The sequence below is a fragment of the Myotis davidii genome, unplaced genomic scaffold (genome assembly GCF_000327345.1).
Source record: "Myotis davidii unplaced genomic scaffold, ASM32734v1 scaffold520, whole genome shotgun sequence".
Taxonomy (NCBI): domain Eukaryota; kingdom Metazoa; phylum Chordata; class Mammalia; order Chiroptera; family Vespertilionidae; genus Myotis; species Myotis davidii.
The window spans coordinates 826664-844617 of record NW_006292908.1 but is presented as its reverse complement, the minus strand read 5'-3'; the positions used below and the strand labels follow the sequence as shown (position 1 = coordinate 844617).

General features: G+C 47.2%; 1 protein-coding gene across 1 annotated transcript in view; it reads right to left on the bottom strand.

Moving 5' to 3' along the window:
* Positions 1 to 307: 307 nt before the first annotated feature.
* The window catches only part of MEP1B (meprin A subunit beta), a 28374-nt gene continuing 10727 nt past the window's right edge, over positions 308 to 17954 (bottom strand). The window contains exons 6-15 of the mRNA XM_006766395.1: positions 16912 to 16990; positions 14025 to 14142; positions 12881 to 13059; positions 10899 to 11117; positions 9576 to 9728; positions 7910 to 8125; positions 5441 to 5884; positions 3616 to 3801; positions 1569 to 1740; positions 308 to 521 (exon numbers count right to left, since the gene is read on the bottom strand). Of these exons, the coding sequence (XP_006766458.1) occupies positions 308 to 521; positions 1569 to 1740; positions 3616 to 3801; positions 5441 to 5884; positions 7910 to 8125; positions 9576 to 9728; positions 10899 to 11117; positions 12881 to 13059; positions 14025 to 14142; positions 16912 to 16990 (1980 nt within the window). The remainder of the gene's footprint in view (positions 522 to 1568; positions 1741 to 3615; positions 3802 to 5440; positions 5885 to 7909; positions 8126 to 9575; positions 9729 to 10898; positions 11118 to 12880; positions 13060 to 14024; positions 14143 to 16911; positions 16991 to 17954) is intronic.

Genomic DNA, 17954 nt, shown 5'->3' with positions numbered 1-17954 from the left:
GAGCCCGTGGACACAGACACTAGGGGCGAGGGCCTCGAGTGGGAGCGGGGGGCTGGGAGAGGTCAATGGGGGGAAGGGGGATATATATGTAATACTTTCAACAATTAAAAAAATTAAAAATAAATAATATTTTTTAAAAAAAGAAGAAGAGCCGTTGATTCATAGTGAAGGTCACAAAAACACGTGGTCTCCAGGCAGTGGTCCCCAGCATAGGGAAGGAGGAGGAGCACTTTTCAAGTATATTTAAAAAGCCTGCATTCTTCCGCATATGAGTTCACTCATAGGTTTGAACAACCAAATCTCAGACTCAACTCACATTTTCCACAGGCACGTCCGCTGCGTTGGAGCCCGTCTTCTGGCGGTAGCGCCTCCGGGTGCAGTAGACGCTGACCAGGGTGACCACCAGCATCGCCCCAAATACGGCAGCCGTGGAGGACACCGCGATGATGATGGTGTCTCGCGTGGAGCCCCTCTTTTCACACCGCTCCCCCATGTACCACCAGTCTTCCCCCGACGGGCACCTGCGCGGCCAGAGCATGCTCTGTTAGGCGTTGGCGTTTAAATCGAGCATCTTCTGCCCGGCGGGCGTGGCTCAGTGGATGAGCCTGGACCTATGAGCCAGGAGGTCATGGTTCGATTCCTGGGCAGGGCACATGCCCGGGTTACGGGCTCCATCCCCAGTGTGGAGGGTGCAGAAGGCAGCCGTTCCATGATTCTCTCTCATCATTGATGCTTCTAGCTTTCTCTCTCCCCCTCTCCTTTCCTCTCTGAAATCAAAAATAAAATAAATAAATCTGAGCATCTTCGCCATGAAAGGTGTGTGTCAACATCCAGGTCCTCGGCCTTGGGGACATTTCACTCTGGACTAGAGGGGGCTGGACTAGCACCAGGGGCCGGTGGGGGGCGGAAGGGAGCCTGGAATGACGTCTGATCTGGTTCTCAGAACACCAGCTCCAAGCGGGGAGGAAGGAGTGTGGGGAACGGAGAAAATTTAGTTCTCAGGGTCCTAGCCCCTTGCCTCCCAGCTGTACACCCTGGCCAAGCTCTTCCCAAAACTTAAGTATCTCCACCTACTTAACGGGACAGGTACACTGACCACATCAGACTCTTGTGGGGACTTCAGATATGTCACTCATGAGGGCTTTTTCAGACAATGAGAACATAATGTGCTGTTTTTTATTGATTTTTTTAGAGAGAGAGGGTTAGAGAGACAGAAACATCATCAATCAGCTGCCTCCTGCTCGCCCCCTACTGGAGATCAAGCCCACAACCCAGGCATGTGCCCTGACTGGGAATCAAACCGTGACCTTTTAGTTCCTAGGTTGACGCTCAACCACTGAGCCACACCGGCCAGGCTCATGTGCTGTCTTTTTCATAAGTAATTTTATTGTTCTTGTGACTACCCAAAGTCCCAAATAAAGAGCAAAAAAATAAATATCCTCTGGCTGGTTTTGAGATGGGAATGAACTGATTTCACTCATGTGAGATATCAGTATTTAGTCATATGTAGTGGGAATGGTAGGATTTCAGACAGAAGATGGGGGAGGTCTGGCCCAGGGACCCCTCACCTGCACTCAGCTTTGCCATCCTGGACGGTGCAGATGCCGTCGTTCTCACAGGTGAACTTCACGCAGAGGTCAGGGATGCGGGCGGTGGTGGTGCGGGCGGTGGTGGTGCTGGTGATGGGGATGCCAGCCGTGGGGACCGGCTGCGGGGAGGTGGTATTCAGGTGGGATATGTCTAAGGGCGGAGAGCAGGGGTGGAAATCAGGTTTTGCTTTAACAAGTATTTGACTTTTAAATTTCAAAATCGGGTTTGGGGTTGGTGAGAGATTCAGGTGATCTTGCAGCGCAGTCCAGCAATATCCTCAGACAGGGAGCGGGAACAGAGGCAGGTTGAAATCTAATACCAAGGAAAGCGGGGCCGCCTGCGGGGCTACCACTGACCCCCGGGCTCCCTGGGCCTGGGCTGGCCTGAACTCCAGGGGCCCGTGGCCTGGTGGCCGTTCGCCTAAGAACGAGGGGCCGTTCACAGTGAGAGGCCACAGCATTTGCTTGAGATCAGCTCTTGGGGGAGAAGAGTTCCTGCAGAAGCCCAGGCAATGGGCTTTGATGAGGTAACAAAAGCAAGGGGTGCGGGTGAGAACGGGTGGGGTGGGGGGAGCTCTGTCAATGGAAGGAAGGCATTTCTATTGGGCAGATGACGTAACCTAGCAGTGTTTATTCTAAAGGACGGTTTACTTGTCAATCCCACAATCATCATAGCTGCTTCTTGTTATCTCTGCAAACAGCTCTTTGGACACAGGCTGCTGTCGGCCACGCCCAGAGGTGCCTTTGCCCTGGGCTGACATTCCAGAGGTGAGGCCTGATGCGAACACTGCAGCACTTTCTCCGTGTGGCAGCTCCGACTCCTTTCGTAAGGGGCCCCATTGGTTATTTTTTTCCAGGACGAACCCTCAAGGGACAGACAAGGAAACCAAAGAGCAGGTCCCACAGCAGCTGAGGGGCCTGCCCGGAGCCTCGGCTCTCGTTTCATGGGGCAGTTGGCGGGTTTTTGGTGAAAGACAGCAGGGCCCCTGGCAACCAGGGTGCTGTCCGGGGGTGTTTCCCGTGGCTTCCTGTCCACACGGGGTCGGATGGAACTGATGAACCTGACACTAGTCGCGGGAGGAATCATTTTATGTCGCCTCTCCTCCCTCGGCACAAATTTCCCTGAAAACTTTTTCCAAGAAGTATCATTTAGATTGACGCCAATTGACACTGTAATAAAAATGCCATGGGTTCCCCTGCCCCCTTTTCGCCACAAACAAGATTCTGATTTACTGAGATGCAAGTGGGTCTTCAGTTGTAAATGAGTTAAAATCCTACCACGTAAAACATAGAAACTACCAGTATTCCTGGAAAATGTGTTCTTTGGCTGCCATAGGTAAGAAACTTTAAAAGATGATAGATTATTACTGCCAAAATGTGTGTGTGTGTGTGTGTGTTCCCAGAAAAATGTATACATGCACTTTGAATAATTATAAAGGCAGTATTTATTAAGATATATTTCATTTTCAAAATGGAGCTATCAGCTGTTAAAGTGTATACACATTTTGAGGGGACACCCTGTATATTTGAAAAAGACAATAAAGATAATTCATTTTAAATTTAACTTCATGTGCTTGTGTGACATTTTTATTTCTGGAATCCTAGTCTATAATTCTAGGGTATAATGGCTATACTTTGACTTACCTCTTTTTTTAATATATGTATTTTTTATTGTCAATAGTATTACAGATGTCTCCCTTCCTCCCCGTTCACTTTACCCCTCTCCTCCCAGACCCTACCCATGCCCCACTTTAGTTTCTAAAGTTTTCTGGCCTAAAGTCTTTTACTATTGCTCCATGTAGTGGTAATTAAAACCTTTATCCTGGAAACCTCACTGTTTCCATTTCAATTAGTTTCCTATTGTTAATGATTCATACCAAACAAACAAAAAATTCCACCCGGGCCCATTTCCTCCCACATCCCTAGTTAATAGGCCTAAAAGTAGAACCTGCAAGAACACAGTGCATCAGCCACGGCTACAACAATGACAGAAGTAGCTTAGGGGGCACTATGCTCATCGCCTTACCTTCCACGGTCAGGAGGATGTAAACATCGTCTCCTTTGATGAAATCTCTGCTCTTCAGCCGCTCGTGGGTGATGAAGGCACTGGTTCCAGAGCCCGGACCTCTTCTGAACTGAGTTCCGTTCGGGAAAAAGGCCACTTCCCCCACTTTGGAGGGCCTGTCCCAGAAATAGCTTTTGCCATCGTCGTCTGCAAAAGCAATTCGTAGGAAGGGGCTGTGTTTAACATCCGCTCAGCTCTCGGTGGTAGGAAACAACAGGCAACATGAACCCCAACTAGGATGGAGCTCCAAGTGATTAAATGGTGCCCTTGACCTGTGATGCATCCCCTGCAAGTGGCTGGAGCGTGTCCATTTCTATGCCCCGAGGAAATGAGGCTGGCCGGCAGGGAGGACCACGCTCTGGGTCGCGAGTGGAGGGTACAGGAAGTGTCCCAGGTGGGGAGTCAGATCTGTACTGACTGACCAGCATAGAGACCCACTGCCCAGGACAGTCATTCCTCATGACCTTCTGAGTTGTAGATCGGCCTGTTAACTGCTGATGGAGTTTTCAATACTAGCGCAGAACTATTTATCTTAACCAACTGGCTCACCTAACAGCTGAGTCCTTCAAGAGTAGAAGCCAGAGAGAGAGACTGCCCTGGGGAAAGGTGGCGACCACCCAACCCGGAGCCACTGTCAGCGTCATTCAGGGAGGAATGTTTTCTTAAAAAAGGGAAGAAATTCTGAACCTCCCTACAGTCTTTTGTGGATATTATTTCCCCCCCTATGTCACATAAGTCCATTGTTTTCGTGTATAGAATTCAGGTTTGGCAATATCATTCACCTGGCCATAATTCCGTGTGTCCCTTTATTGGGTTCCCAGGTGGCAAAGGATTATTAAAATGAGAAATGTGGTCATTGTACCCTGACCACGTGCCTCGGTTGGTTGGCGCATCATCCCATACACCAAAAGGTGAGAGATTGATTCTCAGTGAAGGCGCATACCTAGGTTTGCGGGTTTGTTCCTAGTCGAGGTGCATGCCGGAGGCAACAGATCGATGTTTCTCACTCACATCAATGTGTTGTTAGGTTTTTTTCTCTCTCTCCCTTCTTCTCTCTCTAAAATCAATAAAAACATATCCTCTGTCAAGGATTTAAAAAAAAAAAAAAAAAAACAGGAGATGTGATCATTGCCTTCTGGATTCTGCTCCTTTTTGAGACTGGAAGGTGCGGGAAACGTCCCCATTGGCAAATCCTCCAGAATTCCATAAAAAGGTATAATCCACTCCCCCCTTCCCAACACTCCACAGCATCTGCTCCTCTGCCTTCTGAACAAGGCCACGCCCCTTACAAGAGCTGCCCTGGTTTTGGTGATCCCAGGGGCAATATCAGGGTAGCACAGAGTAGGAGACCAACACTGGGCACCTCTTCATACCAGGCCTTTCGCAAACTTCGGTGCTCGGTCTGGAGTGATTCTCACAACAAGTCTCTGTGGTTGTGGTACCTACTTGCTTAGCTAACGAGAGCAAACCTCGGATTTTCATCCAGGCATGTCAGACTCTAAAACCAGCATTCCTGGCCCGACACTGGGAATTCAGGAATGGCCATCAGTTCCCAGGAATACAGTCACTGTGGTCTCTGTCTGCTGGCTTCCCTGCGGACATCCCTGACGCTCTCCTGCCGGGAGACTGTCCACAGCTGCGGAAACTCCTCCCCCTTTTACCTTCTGCTCCTCAGATCTGGCTCAGAACCCCTAGGTGCCTGGCTGTGCATCCTCTCATTCCCTAGTCACCCGTCCCTCCACAAGCAGGGACCGGGTGTGAGCCGTAAAGAAAAGGAGTCACGAACCCGTGGACAGAAGTGGGTCTGTAGTTACACTCCGCTGGTTGGACATACGCCGTCGAATGTCAGGGTTTTGGTCCAGGAGTGTCATCGTGGCTTGTTGCCAAGGACACGGCCACTCTAACTGATCATCATTGGCTCCAGAAATCAAGTGGAAATATATCCCTGCATTAGTCGCATGGCTTAGAAACAAGGAAATCTGAAAGGCATAACCTTTAGGAGAGTAAAATGGAGGGCTATAGAGAGTCCCATCGGGGCTGCCAATGAGCTGTGTGACATTCCTTATGCGCCAGATGTGATGAGGGCACCGTGTTTCCGAAAGGTTGATGTCGTCAATGGACAGGCCACCCAGTGAGGCACCAGCACCTCTGACCCCTCCAAACACCACCCGGAATTTGTTGGTTACTTTCAGTGTCACATGGTAAAGCTGCCAGCTCCCAGTGGGTATATCTGCAAAACACACATTATTATTGCACAGAAGACAAAGGACAATGGACCCCATGCAAGTCAACATGGGAGTTCTGACCTTCATGGACCAACGTTCGTCCTAGGACTACGGTTCCCACAGGTCCGAGGTATGGCTTTCCCACTCCTTCAGCCCCCGTCCTTTTACTTCCAGATATTTCTGTGGGGTCGGACTCCTCTCTGTAATCTTCGTATGTTTATCTAGTTGTTCCTCAGACAGGTTACCCTTTCCCAGAGATGGGTGAGCAAACAGCAGCATCAAGCTCATGAGAACTCCATGCCCTACGTAGGGGTGACCTGTCATTCTGTGTTAATTCTATGTTAATTAAACTGTTAAGCAAGCCCAGTATTTTACACTTGTACCCACGATTCCTGTGATACTCAACCAAAGCCTCGTTTAATATACTTACACTCTGCGTGGAACACTTCCTTTACATGGGACATTTTCAACCAACTTTTCAGCAGTGTTAAACAGGACTGCACCAAACCCTACAAAGCCCACATCCTACACTTTACTCCTTAATCATACCAGTGACTCAACATTATAAATACTTATCTAATATTTCATACCATCTCCTCTCTCCCCAACTGCACTCCCCCTCCACTGTTTCCCCCACCCCCGGCTGGCCGCATGGCTAGGCCATCCTGTCTTATTTTCCTGTATCACATACCCAAATAAGAAACAGTACATTTACATTTTTTCAGAAGCCCCCAGGGAGAGAACAGCTCAATTTATGTGAAACTCATAATCAACACAACAATTTGAGATTTAAATATATTGGCACTTAATGAGAAACACAATTGCTTGAAAATAACTTAGAAGTATCCAAATTACAGAAAACGCCATCGTCCATGGATGGACTCTAGATTGAGCAAAAGCCTTTCACAAGAGCTTCCACTTTATTATGATAGAACTATCTATTTAAATTCTGCACTCCTAGAAGAGATCAACCAAAGAACTTTTAGACTTATATACATAGCCCATGGACACAGGCAGTAGGGTAGTGAAGACCTGGGGGAGGTGTGGGTAGGGGCTGGGAGGTAAAGGGGGGAAATGGAAGATATCTGTAACACTATGTATATATATAAAAGCCTAAGCGACCGAATGACTGAACAACTGAATGACTGGTCCACCGGTCGCTATAATGCACACTGACCACCAGGGGGCAGGTGCTCAATGCAGGAGCTGCCCCCTCATGGTCAGTGCACTCCCCCAGCCAACCTCCTGCCGCTCTGATCTCCTCCATCACCGGCCAGGCCGAGGGACCCCACCCATGCACAAATTTGTGAACCGAACCTCTAGTCAACAATAAAAAATATATTTAAAAAATTAATAAATTCTGGACTCCTGAACAAGTTTTTTAGCACCTTCTGTGCTATCGTGTACCAGTGATAACAGCACAGGTGGCTGATGGAAAGGCGTGTCTGTATCTTATATATGTGCTGTATATTGTATTATGTATACTTATACATAAGGCATGTGTACAGTGTGTGGCATGTGTGTACGTGAGTGTGAGATTGAGACCCCCAGCTTTCACAGGGGATCGGCATCCCCCTCTGCTCATGATTGGAATGACGGTGGGCGCCCACCGTGGCGTTGCCCCCACCCCACAGAGGAACTGCTCCGGACATTCCATTAACCCAGTCCTAACATCAGATCCCTTCAGCGGGACTTCCTGGTCAGCTCGAAATTAGAGCGAGAGTCCCCTTTCCAGTCCGATGTGGGAAGAAGTGAGACAGCCAAAGCCCCAGGTTCGTGGACAAAGCCCAGTGAGACCCCAAGAGGCGCCCAGCCCTGTCCAGGGACAGGTCCCACCCGGCTGAGGCCAGCCCCTCCCCCGTCCGGGCCACGGCTCAGCCACACCTGGCAGGGGACGCTTCCCATTCTGCCCAAGCTGGCTCCCATTCCTGGCCAAGAACTAGCCTCGGCGGGCTGCAGGGCCGTGACCCCGAGCCCTGCCCGCTGGCAGGTGGCACACTGACCCCCGCAGTGAGGGTGCGGGCACGTACCTTTTATTTCCTCCACCAGGACCACAGTTCCGTTCGGGGCGCCTGCAGAATACTCGCGGATGTAAATGTTCAGCTGGTCGCCGGCACCCCCGCTGTTGTACAGAAAGAACTGCAGGCACTGAAAGCCTCGTTTGGGGTACAGGGTCCTGCTCTCCAGCATGGCCGTGGCCCCCGCGTTCACAGCGCTGCTGTCGAAGTGCATGAAGAAGCCGGCGCCTGGGACAGGGAAACAGCCCCCGTGAGAGAGAGCGGCGGCCGGGGCTGGGCAGCGTGTCTGTGGGGCCGGAGTTCCCCTCGCTCCCCACCGTGTGCGGGGCGTGGACAGATTCCAGGAGCAGGACGTTTAGGAGAGAGACAGCATCAGGCCTCCGTGTCCTTTCTGTAAATGCTAGCTTTCAAAAGTGGAAAAATGTGTCACCTACCAAACCTAGTCTCTCTCTCTCTCTCTCTCTCTCTCTCCACCCCCCCCCTCCTTTTCTTCCCTGTTCCTTCTGGCCTAGGTAGGACTACTATCCACTATCCAAATCTGCAAGGCTTGAGCATCATCCTATGAACCAGGAGGTCCCGGTTCGATTCCCAGGTGGCAGGCTTGATCCCCAGCGGGAGGCAGCCGATCAGTGATTCCCTCTCATCATTGATGTTACTATCTCTCTCTCCCTCTCCCTTCCTCTCTGAAATCAATAAAAATGTATTTACTAGTAAAATGCATAAATAAAATGAAAAATATTTTTATTAAAATATATTCGACACATAGCATTGTGTAAATGTGAGGTGCACAACATATTAATGGATACATTTATGTATTGTAATAGGATTTCCATTATAGCGATACCCAGCACCTGTGTCGTGTTACCTAATAATCATTGCTTCCTAGTGGTTGGAATAATTAAGTTCTAGCCTTTTAGCAAGCTTGATGATAATACAATATTGTTGTCCATATTCATTGTGCTGCACATTAGATCTCCAGGGCTTATTAACTGCTCCTTGCAAGTTTGTACCCTTAAAAAACACCTGTCTGTCCCCAAGCCCACCCACCCCGAAAAGGGGGAGCCCTTCACCTTAGAGGCCCACTCCCCGCCTAGACCAGCTGGGCTGCAAGCAGTGCCTCTGGGCTCTGAGGTCTACTTTTACAGATTTGCTGACAGAAATGAGCAAATAAATGAAAAATTGGTACTTGTGGCCCAAAAAAAAAGCCCATTTAACTCAAAAGAAAATTATAATAGAAAAATATACTTATGTGAATAAAAATTAAATGACTTGCACTTTCTACCTTGAAGTATTTTTTGTAATAGCAGCATGCAGTCACAGCCCGCTGAAACCCTAACACTGACTACTGCACAGCCCAGTGCTGTTCCCTCGCAAGCCGCTTACGTCCCACAAGCTTCGAGGAAACAGCTCACTCCAAAGATGGGGTCCCCCAGGAGAGACCACCGCTCCTGTGTGGGTGCCCAGATGAGGGGGTACAGGCTTTGCAGAGCCCAGCTCAGACTCGGGAAGTAGAGCCAGTTCAGACCACAAGCAGAGAGTGAGCTATGTCCTCATGGCACAGAGCTGATTGCGTGGTAGCAACCTGTGGGCTCCCGTGAATAATCAGGTGGGAGTTAGAGAGAGAAGATCCCAGTCTTTCTTAGCAAAGGACAAGGATGGACGCCCTCCCTCCGGGTACCTGCGCACTGGCCCATGTTGGAGTGGTCGCTCTCTGGCCCCCCGGGCACCCGGGAAAGCCGCTGCCAGTCAGCACTGTCGCCTGAGCCTTGAATCATACCGCACACGTTTTCCAGCTCGAAATTGCACGAGTCCATGAAGCTCAAGGAAGAGGCTACGAAAGCAAAGAATAATTACACTCACACATCATGATAATCTAAGCAATAGAAATAGAACTCAGATGGGGGGGGGAGATGAGAACACATTTGTAATACTTTAACTAATAATAAAAAAAAAAATGAAAAAATAAAAAAAGAAATAGTACTCAGTCCTGCCCATGGTGCTCAGTGATTGAGCATGGACCTATGAACCAGGAGGTCCCTGTTGGGTTCCAGGTCAGGGCACAAGCCAGGGTTGCAGGCTCATCCCCACTAGGGGGCGTGCAGGAGACAGCCCATCAATGATTCTCTCTGATCATTGATGTTTCTCCCTCTCCCTCTTTCTTCTCTCTAGAAATCAATAAAAAATATTTTTTTAAAAAATGAAGCTTATCACAGAAGTCCTAGGGATGCCAGGAGGGCATTAAAGGAGGAGCCTCAGCCCTAGCAGGTTTGGTTCAGTGGATAGAGCATTGGCCTGTGGACTGAAGGGTCTGGGGTTCAATTCCAGTCAAGGGCACATGCCTGGGCTTCGTGCTCGATCCCGAGCAGGGCATGCAGAGGCAGGCAACGGTGATCCTCATCATTGGTGTTTCTATCTCTCTCTCCCTCACCCTTCCTCTCTGAAAAATCAGTAAAAATATATTTAAAAATTAAATACTAAAATTAAATAAATAAATAAAGGAGGCCCCTCCTGGTTCCGGGTGGTGGGGGCTCGCAGACGCCTGGATGTCTGCAGGACCAAGTCATGACCAGCTCTGAGGGTCTGAATACACTGCCTGGCCCAAGTCTTTTCATGAAACTATCTGATGACCGCACCCGAGTCTACACGCCTCTCCTTCTTCAGGTTACTACGCCGGCCCCCAGACTATCTGGGCCCATTTACATGATGGCTGTGCGCCTCCTTTGGGCTGGAAAGAGTTTGGAAGATCAAACTGGGCCACATTCGCATTAGTGACGATTCAGGAACCTGCGTGGGACATGATCCTTCAAGACCCGGTTTATTTTTACTTCGGAAAGCCGGACTGTGTGAGAAGCAAAATGCTGCCTCCAGATTATGGATTGGGATGTGGGTGCTTTAAAAAAATCAAGCTTTTATCATTTCAGAGAACTCAGTAATGCTCAGCACCGAAGGTCCTTTCCCCCCGCGGAGCAGAGACAGAAGTCACTGAAGCGCGGTCACATACAGCAGTTGTACAGCCGGTTCAGCTTGAGGAGGTCAGAGTCGCTGAAGTCCATGCGCTGGCCGATGACATCCATGAAGTCCGGGATCCTCGTTACAATCGTGGGCTCCGTCCCATTTCGGAAGGCGGTCTTGCTGTAGTGCATGACTGACGTGTAATCATAGGGGACATTCAGAGCGTCCGAGACTTTGTCATCGTAGGTGTTAAAATTGTTCTCTTTGCCTGAATGGTAAATTAAAAAAAAAATTTTAATTACTTGATGTTCACAGAATTCCATTGATTTTACTCGGAATGCTGTTAGTTTAGGAATGGAGACTGGAATAAACACACTGCAACCTTTGCTATAGCTGCTCTACATGATTTTGGGGGAGTTTCGTGCATCCTGTCTGAGAATGCAGTATTCAAGCGGAGAATTGGGATAGCAGCCATCGTGCTGAACGGATCTAAGTTTTCATTACAGCCCAAAGTTATCTGTTAGCATTGGGCCCACGGTTCCGAGAACTGTGCATGGAAAGGAGGGTTCTAGAAGGTGCTGTGGAAACAGGTTCATTGGCAGGCGGTGATGGGAGGGCGGGGCATCCGCAGCGGGTGGAGGTGAAAGTAAGAGCACTTGGGAGAAGCGGTGGGATGGGACCTGGGGATTACAATGCAGAGTCACCAGAAAGGATTCCCATAGTCAGGGGTTTCGTGTTTCCTGGAATACGCGAAGTTGTTTCTTAAATGAATACATTTAGAGAAGATACCAAGCTGCTTAACATCGCCTACAGGCAGCGGATTGCAACTTGAGATCAAATGATTTTGTGGGCTCCATGGGGTAGATCTGCTGTCCAGAGCACATACATGTGTTGTCAAGTCTACACAGAAGTTTCCGCCAACAGCGAGACTTCAGGAATCCTAAAGAATGCGGCCGTGGAGGAAGGTAAGCACTTCTCTTGCTGTGGAATCTTCTAGTCTCTGCTGTGCCTTCCCTAGTTGAGATCAGGACAGAGGAGAGGGCATGGGAAGGAGCGGGAGCTGTGGTGTTAAGATTATGATGCAGCCAGGACAGCGTGGCTCAGGGGTTGAGCATCGACCTATGAACCCGGAGGTCACGGTTCGATTCCCAGTCAGGGCACAGGCCCGGGTTGTAGGCTTGATCCCCAGTAGGGGGCGTGCAGGAGGCAGCTGATCAATGATTCTCTCTCATCGTTGATGTTTCTATCTTTCTCTCCTTCTCCCTCCCTCTTTGAAATCAATAAAAACATCTTTTTTAAAAGGAGTATGATGTCATAGGCCTCGGCACAGAGCAGACCTCACAGTGCCCCACAGGACAGCGATGCTGTCCCCCCCCCCTTTCCCCCGCCCCTGAACCTACAGAGGCAGGACAGGTGAGCGACTGTCACGGTGGGAAAGGTGGAGAGTGGGAGCTCTGGCCGGACCTGGTGTGAAAACCTTCCTGAGTTGGAACGCAAAGACACAGACTTTCAGGCTGCCCAACTACTGCAGTGTTCCCCAATGTGGGTGCCATGGGTCAGTAAATCCAAATGCTCCACAAAAGGAAAACACAGAAAGACCAGGAATTACGCCACTTTAGGAAACGCTCCTGCCTCCGAGACTTACAACTCACGTTCATCTAACAAAGACTCTGAACAGCACGGCAGTGTAGTGACTGTTCGTTTCGTTTCTTTTAACCTAGGATTTCCCAGAATCATGTGACCACGGATCCCTTTTCACTCAACACCCGTGAGCATGTTGGTGAGCAGGGCTCCATAACACGTGCTTTAGGAAACATTCGTTTCTGAGATCAGGTCAAGCTTAAGGGCTATTGCTGTGCCCCAACAACCTTCATCCACTTCAACTCACTGAGTTAGAGCTAAAGGAAGTCAGACATCAAAACAGCAGCGTTTTCCTACCGTGTACAGTTGGCACAGATGGCAGGAGAGGGCACAATGCGTAGAATTCAGTCCTTAACTAACTGAAAGTGTAAGAAAACAAGAGAAATATACCTGATTGAATTCTGTCCCACATTATGCTGACGTAGTCATCCCGGTCAGAACGCGACTGCTCGTGCCAGAACCCGAGGGCGTGGAGGAACTCGTGTTGAATCGTTGCTATCCTGTCACAGTTTTCCCCAATGGAGAGACTTTGCTTCCCAACGCGCCTGTTTCCCACCGAAGACCAGCAGCTTACAGGAGAGTTTACAGGAGAAAGGGGAGAGGGTGTTATAATGATGCAGGTGGAGGTCTCAGGTCAAGATCTCTAATTCCCAACCTGCTCAGCTACCCACCGGGACCCTTCACAATGGAGGGATCTGAACACAAGCCACTTCTCCCATAACCCTGGTGAGCTATGAACAATGTTCCACACCAGGTGATCTTTGGGAAACTTGCCCTGACACCAAAGAGAACATAGGAGCAAGTCATCCCACGTCAACCTCAACCTGATTTTTCCTGGAAATGTCCAGGTGTTTCCGATGGTCCTGGCTATGCCGGTGACCATTCATCAGGGTCTTATAGGTACAGCAACCACTCAGAATGGCTGCGCTCCAAGCAAATAACACTGTTACCTTCTTAACTCAGGCAGTAAGAGTCATCAGGTAAAAATAAATTGAAATACACACACACACACACACACTTGTATTTTACTTGAAGGAACATAAGAAGTAGCTGAAGTTCACAACGTTGTGAGAGAGATGCCATGCAATCCCACCCGCCTTATCTAAAAAATAAAAAATAAAGATTGGCAGACTGCTTGCATGTATGAAAATATTATTTTATGGCTACAAAAACTAGCTCCAGCTGTCTTTTACTCTCCAACAACCAGGGAAGAAAGCCCCACCCTCCCTCAAGGTCAGGGCCTAACAGTGGTTCTCAACCTTCTGGCCCTTTAAATACAGTTCCTCATGTTGTGACCCAACCATAAAATTATTTTCATTGCTACTTCAACTCTATTGTTGCTACTGTTATGAATCGTCATGTAAATATCTGATATGCAGGATGGTCTTAGGCGACCCCTGTGAAAGGGTCGTTCGACTACCAAAGGGGTCGCAACCCACAGGTTGAGAACGCTGGGCCCTAGGGCAATTGCTGTGATATAATGTCCCAGCCACACAGTTCTCATTAACACCCTCAGAGACCACTCTTCTCGTACCCACTGCCCTTGAACACGGATATATAGTTCGTTTCTCCGGTCCAAGGCTTGAAGTCAATGCATGTTTTTAAGCGATAGCGTTCAAATGCGTTGAGGATAACTCCCTTAGCATTCATTTCTGAGGGAAGAAAACAAACAAAAATATGTAGCTCATTAATATAAACAAGAGTTAAATCCCTACGACATCTCATCAACATTAAAACGAAATGACATGGGACAAAACTACCTTCTTCGAGGACCTGCTGCATCATATGCAAGTATTGGATTACTCTTCAGGTCCCTTATTTCACCCCATATTTCTCTCTATACCAATTCCTAAAAGTTGCTCCCCCAGGTAAATTTCATCCTTGGCCATCTCACTCAATACCACCTTCTTGGGTCATTGAATCAGATCCACTATCTATTTAATGCCTGTTATATGCAAGGCACCATGCTCATTCATGCCCATGGCTTCAACCTTTTCCTACATCCAAATAACTCCCAAATATTTTTTTTAAAAATTTTTTATTGATTAAAGTTATTACATATATGTCATCCTCACATTACTCCCCATACCCCCCACTCATGCCCTCTCCCTCCTGTTGTCTGTGTCCATTGGTTAGGCCTATATGCTAGCATATAAGTCCTTTGGTTGATCTCTCCCCCTTACCCCCACCCTCCCCTACCTTCCCTCTGAGGTTTGACGGTCTGATCGATGCTTCTCTGTCTCTGGATCTGTTTTTGCTCATCAGTTTATGCTGTTCACTATATTCCAGAACTGAGTGAGATCATGTGATATTTATCTTTCTCTGACTGGCTTATTTCTTTTCTATCTTGAGTGACCAGGCTATCCACCAACACTTTCCATGATATCTCTACCACAGTGAGCCTGATGCGTTTCAAATTCTGCATTCCAAAAACTAATCTCCACCACACTTCTCTAGCCCACCCACTGTAACACACATTCCTTACTCTTGTTAAAGGTGCTACGATTCATCAAGTTGGGTAAATCCTGAACATTAGCATCCCTTTACCTGGGCCTACCTTTTTGACCTCTTGCTGTCAATCACTAAATCTAACAATTGCCTCCACATGTCTTAGATGTATCCATTCTTGTCTACCCTTACTTAGAGAATCTTGGCTCAAAAACTCTTCGGTTGTTCCCTAAATATCTCCCACAGTCTCCCAGCTGATCTCCCCCTTTCTTATTGCCCCATCAGTAATACATTTCTAAACTGCCACCAAGTGGTAGCAATCTTCTTCCACCAAAACTTTTGGTGGTTCCACGTTATCATCAGTATAGACTTTCCCAATCCAGACCCGGCCTACCTGTCCAACCTCATTATCTCCTTACCGCCAATCTACATTCCAGCTCAGGGCTGTTGTTTTTCCCTTCCCTGTGCCTTTGCACATGCGCCTAGGGCACCCTTCCCTAGAGGCACCTCACCTGGGAAATGCTGCCGGGGTTGTCGTGGTGGGTGAATAGCACTTCGTGCAAAGAAATGAATGTCTCTTGATGAACAGAATGCAAACTCAATGTCCATCTCTCGTGTCCCCCCTCCCCAGGACCTGGGAATGGTGTACAACTGGCACAACCTTCACTCATCCCTGCTGCTGAGTGCCACCTGTCCCCTAATGTTCATGCCTTTATATGTAGGTGGCTCACATAGCTCTTTGAACATATGACTAATCATTACGACCATTCCATTCTAGTGTAATTAGTTTTTGGTTTATCTGAATATCCACTGACATGTATGATCTTTAAGGAAAAGTTTCCCAAACAGCAGTTTCTAAACGGATGCTGATCAGTGATATCATTTTCACTAGTCCATGAAAAAAATGAGGATCAGCCCTGCTGGCATGACTCAGTGGTTGATCGTCGACATATGAACCAGGAGGTCATGGTTCGATTCCTCGTCAGGGCTCATGCCCAGGTTGCGAGCTCAGTACCCAATGTGGGGCATGCAGGAGGCAGCCAATCAATGATTCCCTCTCATCATTGATGTTTCTATCTCTCTCTCTCCCTTTATCTCTGAAATCAATAAAAATATATTAAAAAATAAAATAAAGACCATGTTTTAGAGTGGACCATTACAATTAAATTTCTTCTATAGAAAAGCTATCCTTGGCTTTGGATTAGATTTTTCTAACTTTTTACTATTAAAACACTATTCCTTTTATGAAAGGGGGATGATAAAAGATAGTGGATTTTTGTTTAAGCTCCTGACTTGGCAAAATGAAACGTTGGTAAAGCAATACCAATTCCTAGAGTTTTATTTGTTTGGTTGTTTTGGTTTTTACCCATATGTAAATCGAACATATGGGAAACCACTGCTTCACAATAAAGACTAGCTCCCTCATCTTTATGTCCTTAGAATGGAATAATCCAGCACAGAGGAGGCACTCCATAAATGTTGGTTAAATTAATTCCTTTATTGTCTAAAGCTCAACAAATATTTCAGACAAAGTCACTTAGGTTCTTTTTATTGTCCACTTTGCTTATTTTTTTAAGTAACTTTACATACTTACAGAAAGCAACAAATGAAACACTGTTAAAAACCATAATTGCATGCCCTAACCAGTTTGGCTCAGTGGATAGAGCGTCGGCCTGCAGACTCAAGGGGCCCAGGTTCAATTTCAATCAAGGGCATGTACCTTGGTTATGGGCACATGCCCAGTAGGGAGTATGCAGGAGGCAGCTGATTAATGTTTCTCTCTCATTGATGTTTCTGACTCTCTCTCTCTATCCCTCTCCCTTCCTCTCTGTAAAAAATCAATAAAATATATTTTAAAAACTAAGAATAAATAAATAAAAATAAAAACCATAATTGCATGCCCTTAGCAATACTGTCATCAAATCCGTTCAAGAAGATACAACAGTTATGGACACTCCAAGGTGTATACTAACCCAAGCTATCTTCTAGAACATATGGGATGGTCTGCGGCCATCTATAGTTTTCTCCAATGATGGAATTTCTATCTTGTACCTGTAAAACATAAATACGAAAAAGGTAATTAAATGAATCAGGCAAAAACCTATGAAACAACCAATAGTTAATCTAGAATAAATGAAGCTTTAAGCTCTTTCGGCCAGTCTAAACAAACTGTGTGTACGCACACATGTGCCCGTGTGTGTACCTCGGCTTTTATCATATTAAGACAAAGTTTCTAGGAGGAAATTTCTCTCACTAATTTTGTTTATAGAGTTAAAGAAGAAATCATGCAAAACCGTGTAAAGAATGGTTGTTATAAAACTGAACTGTAAATATTGGTAGACTTATAAACTAGTTTCCTATACAAGAGATTACAAAAATACAAGAGGGAGGTGATAGCAAAACCTCAATAGCCTTGATCTCACAGAGTCAGAAAAAGTTACATGAACTGGGGCAACATTTTTAAAAATTTTAAACAATCTGAAATTTTTATAGTAAAGAACTAATTTCGTCCATACTTTCAATCCCGTCAATGGAATGAACACTGCTCTGGGGAATAGGGGTTCGCTGGTAACAGAACTGCCGAGGTCTTTGCCTTCACGGAGCTAATATCTAGCGAGAGACAAGTAGGATGTAAGGAAACAAATTAAGAGCAAACCACTGCACTTACTTGTAATGGAGGAAATAAAAAAGGGGGGTGTGGGTAAAGTAAAGGGGTGGGCGAGTATGTTAGATAAGAGGCCAGGCCAGGACTCTTCGAAAGGAGGACGTTCAAGGTGGAATAGGAATGATAAGAAGGAGCCAGGATTGAAAGGAACCTTGGGAAGATGGTTTCGGGCAATATGCTTGGTATGATTTGAGGCCGATTTGGTAGGACAGAAAAGAAATGAGATAAGAGAGGAGGACAGGGAGGGGAGGGGAGAAGAGAAGAAATGAGAAGAGAACTAGGCAGGAGTTAAATTAGGCGAGGTCTTGAAGACTATGGGTAAATTTGGATATTATTCTAAAAGCAATAGGA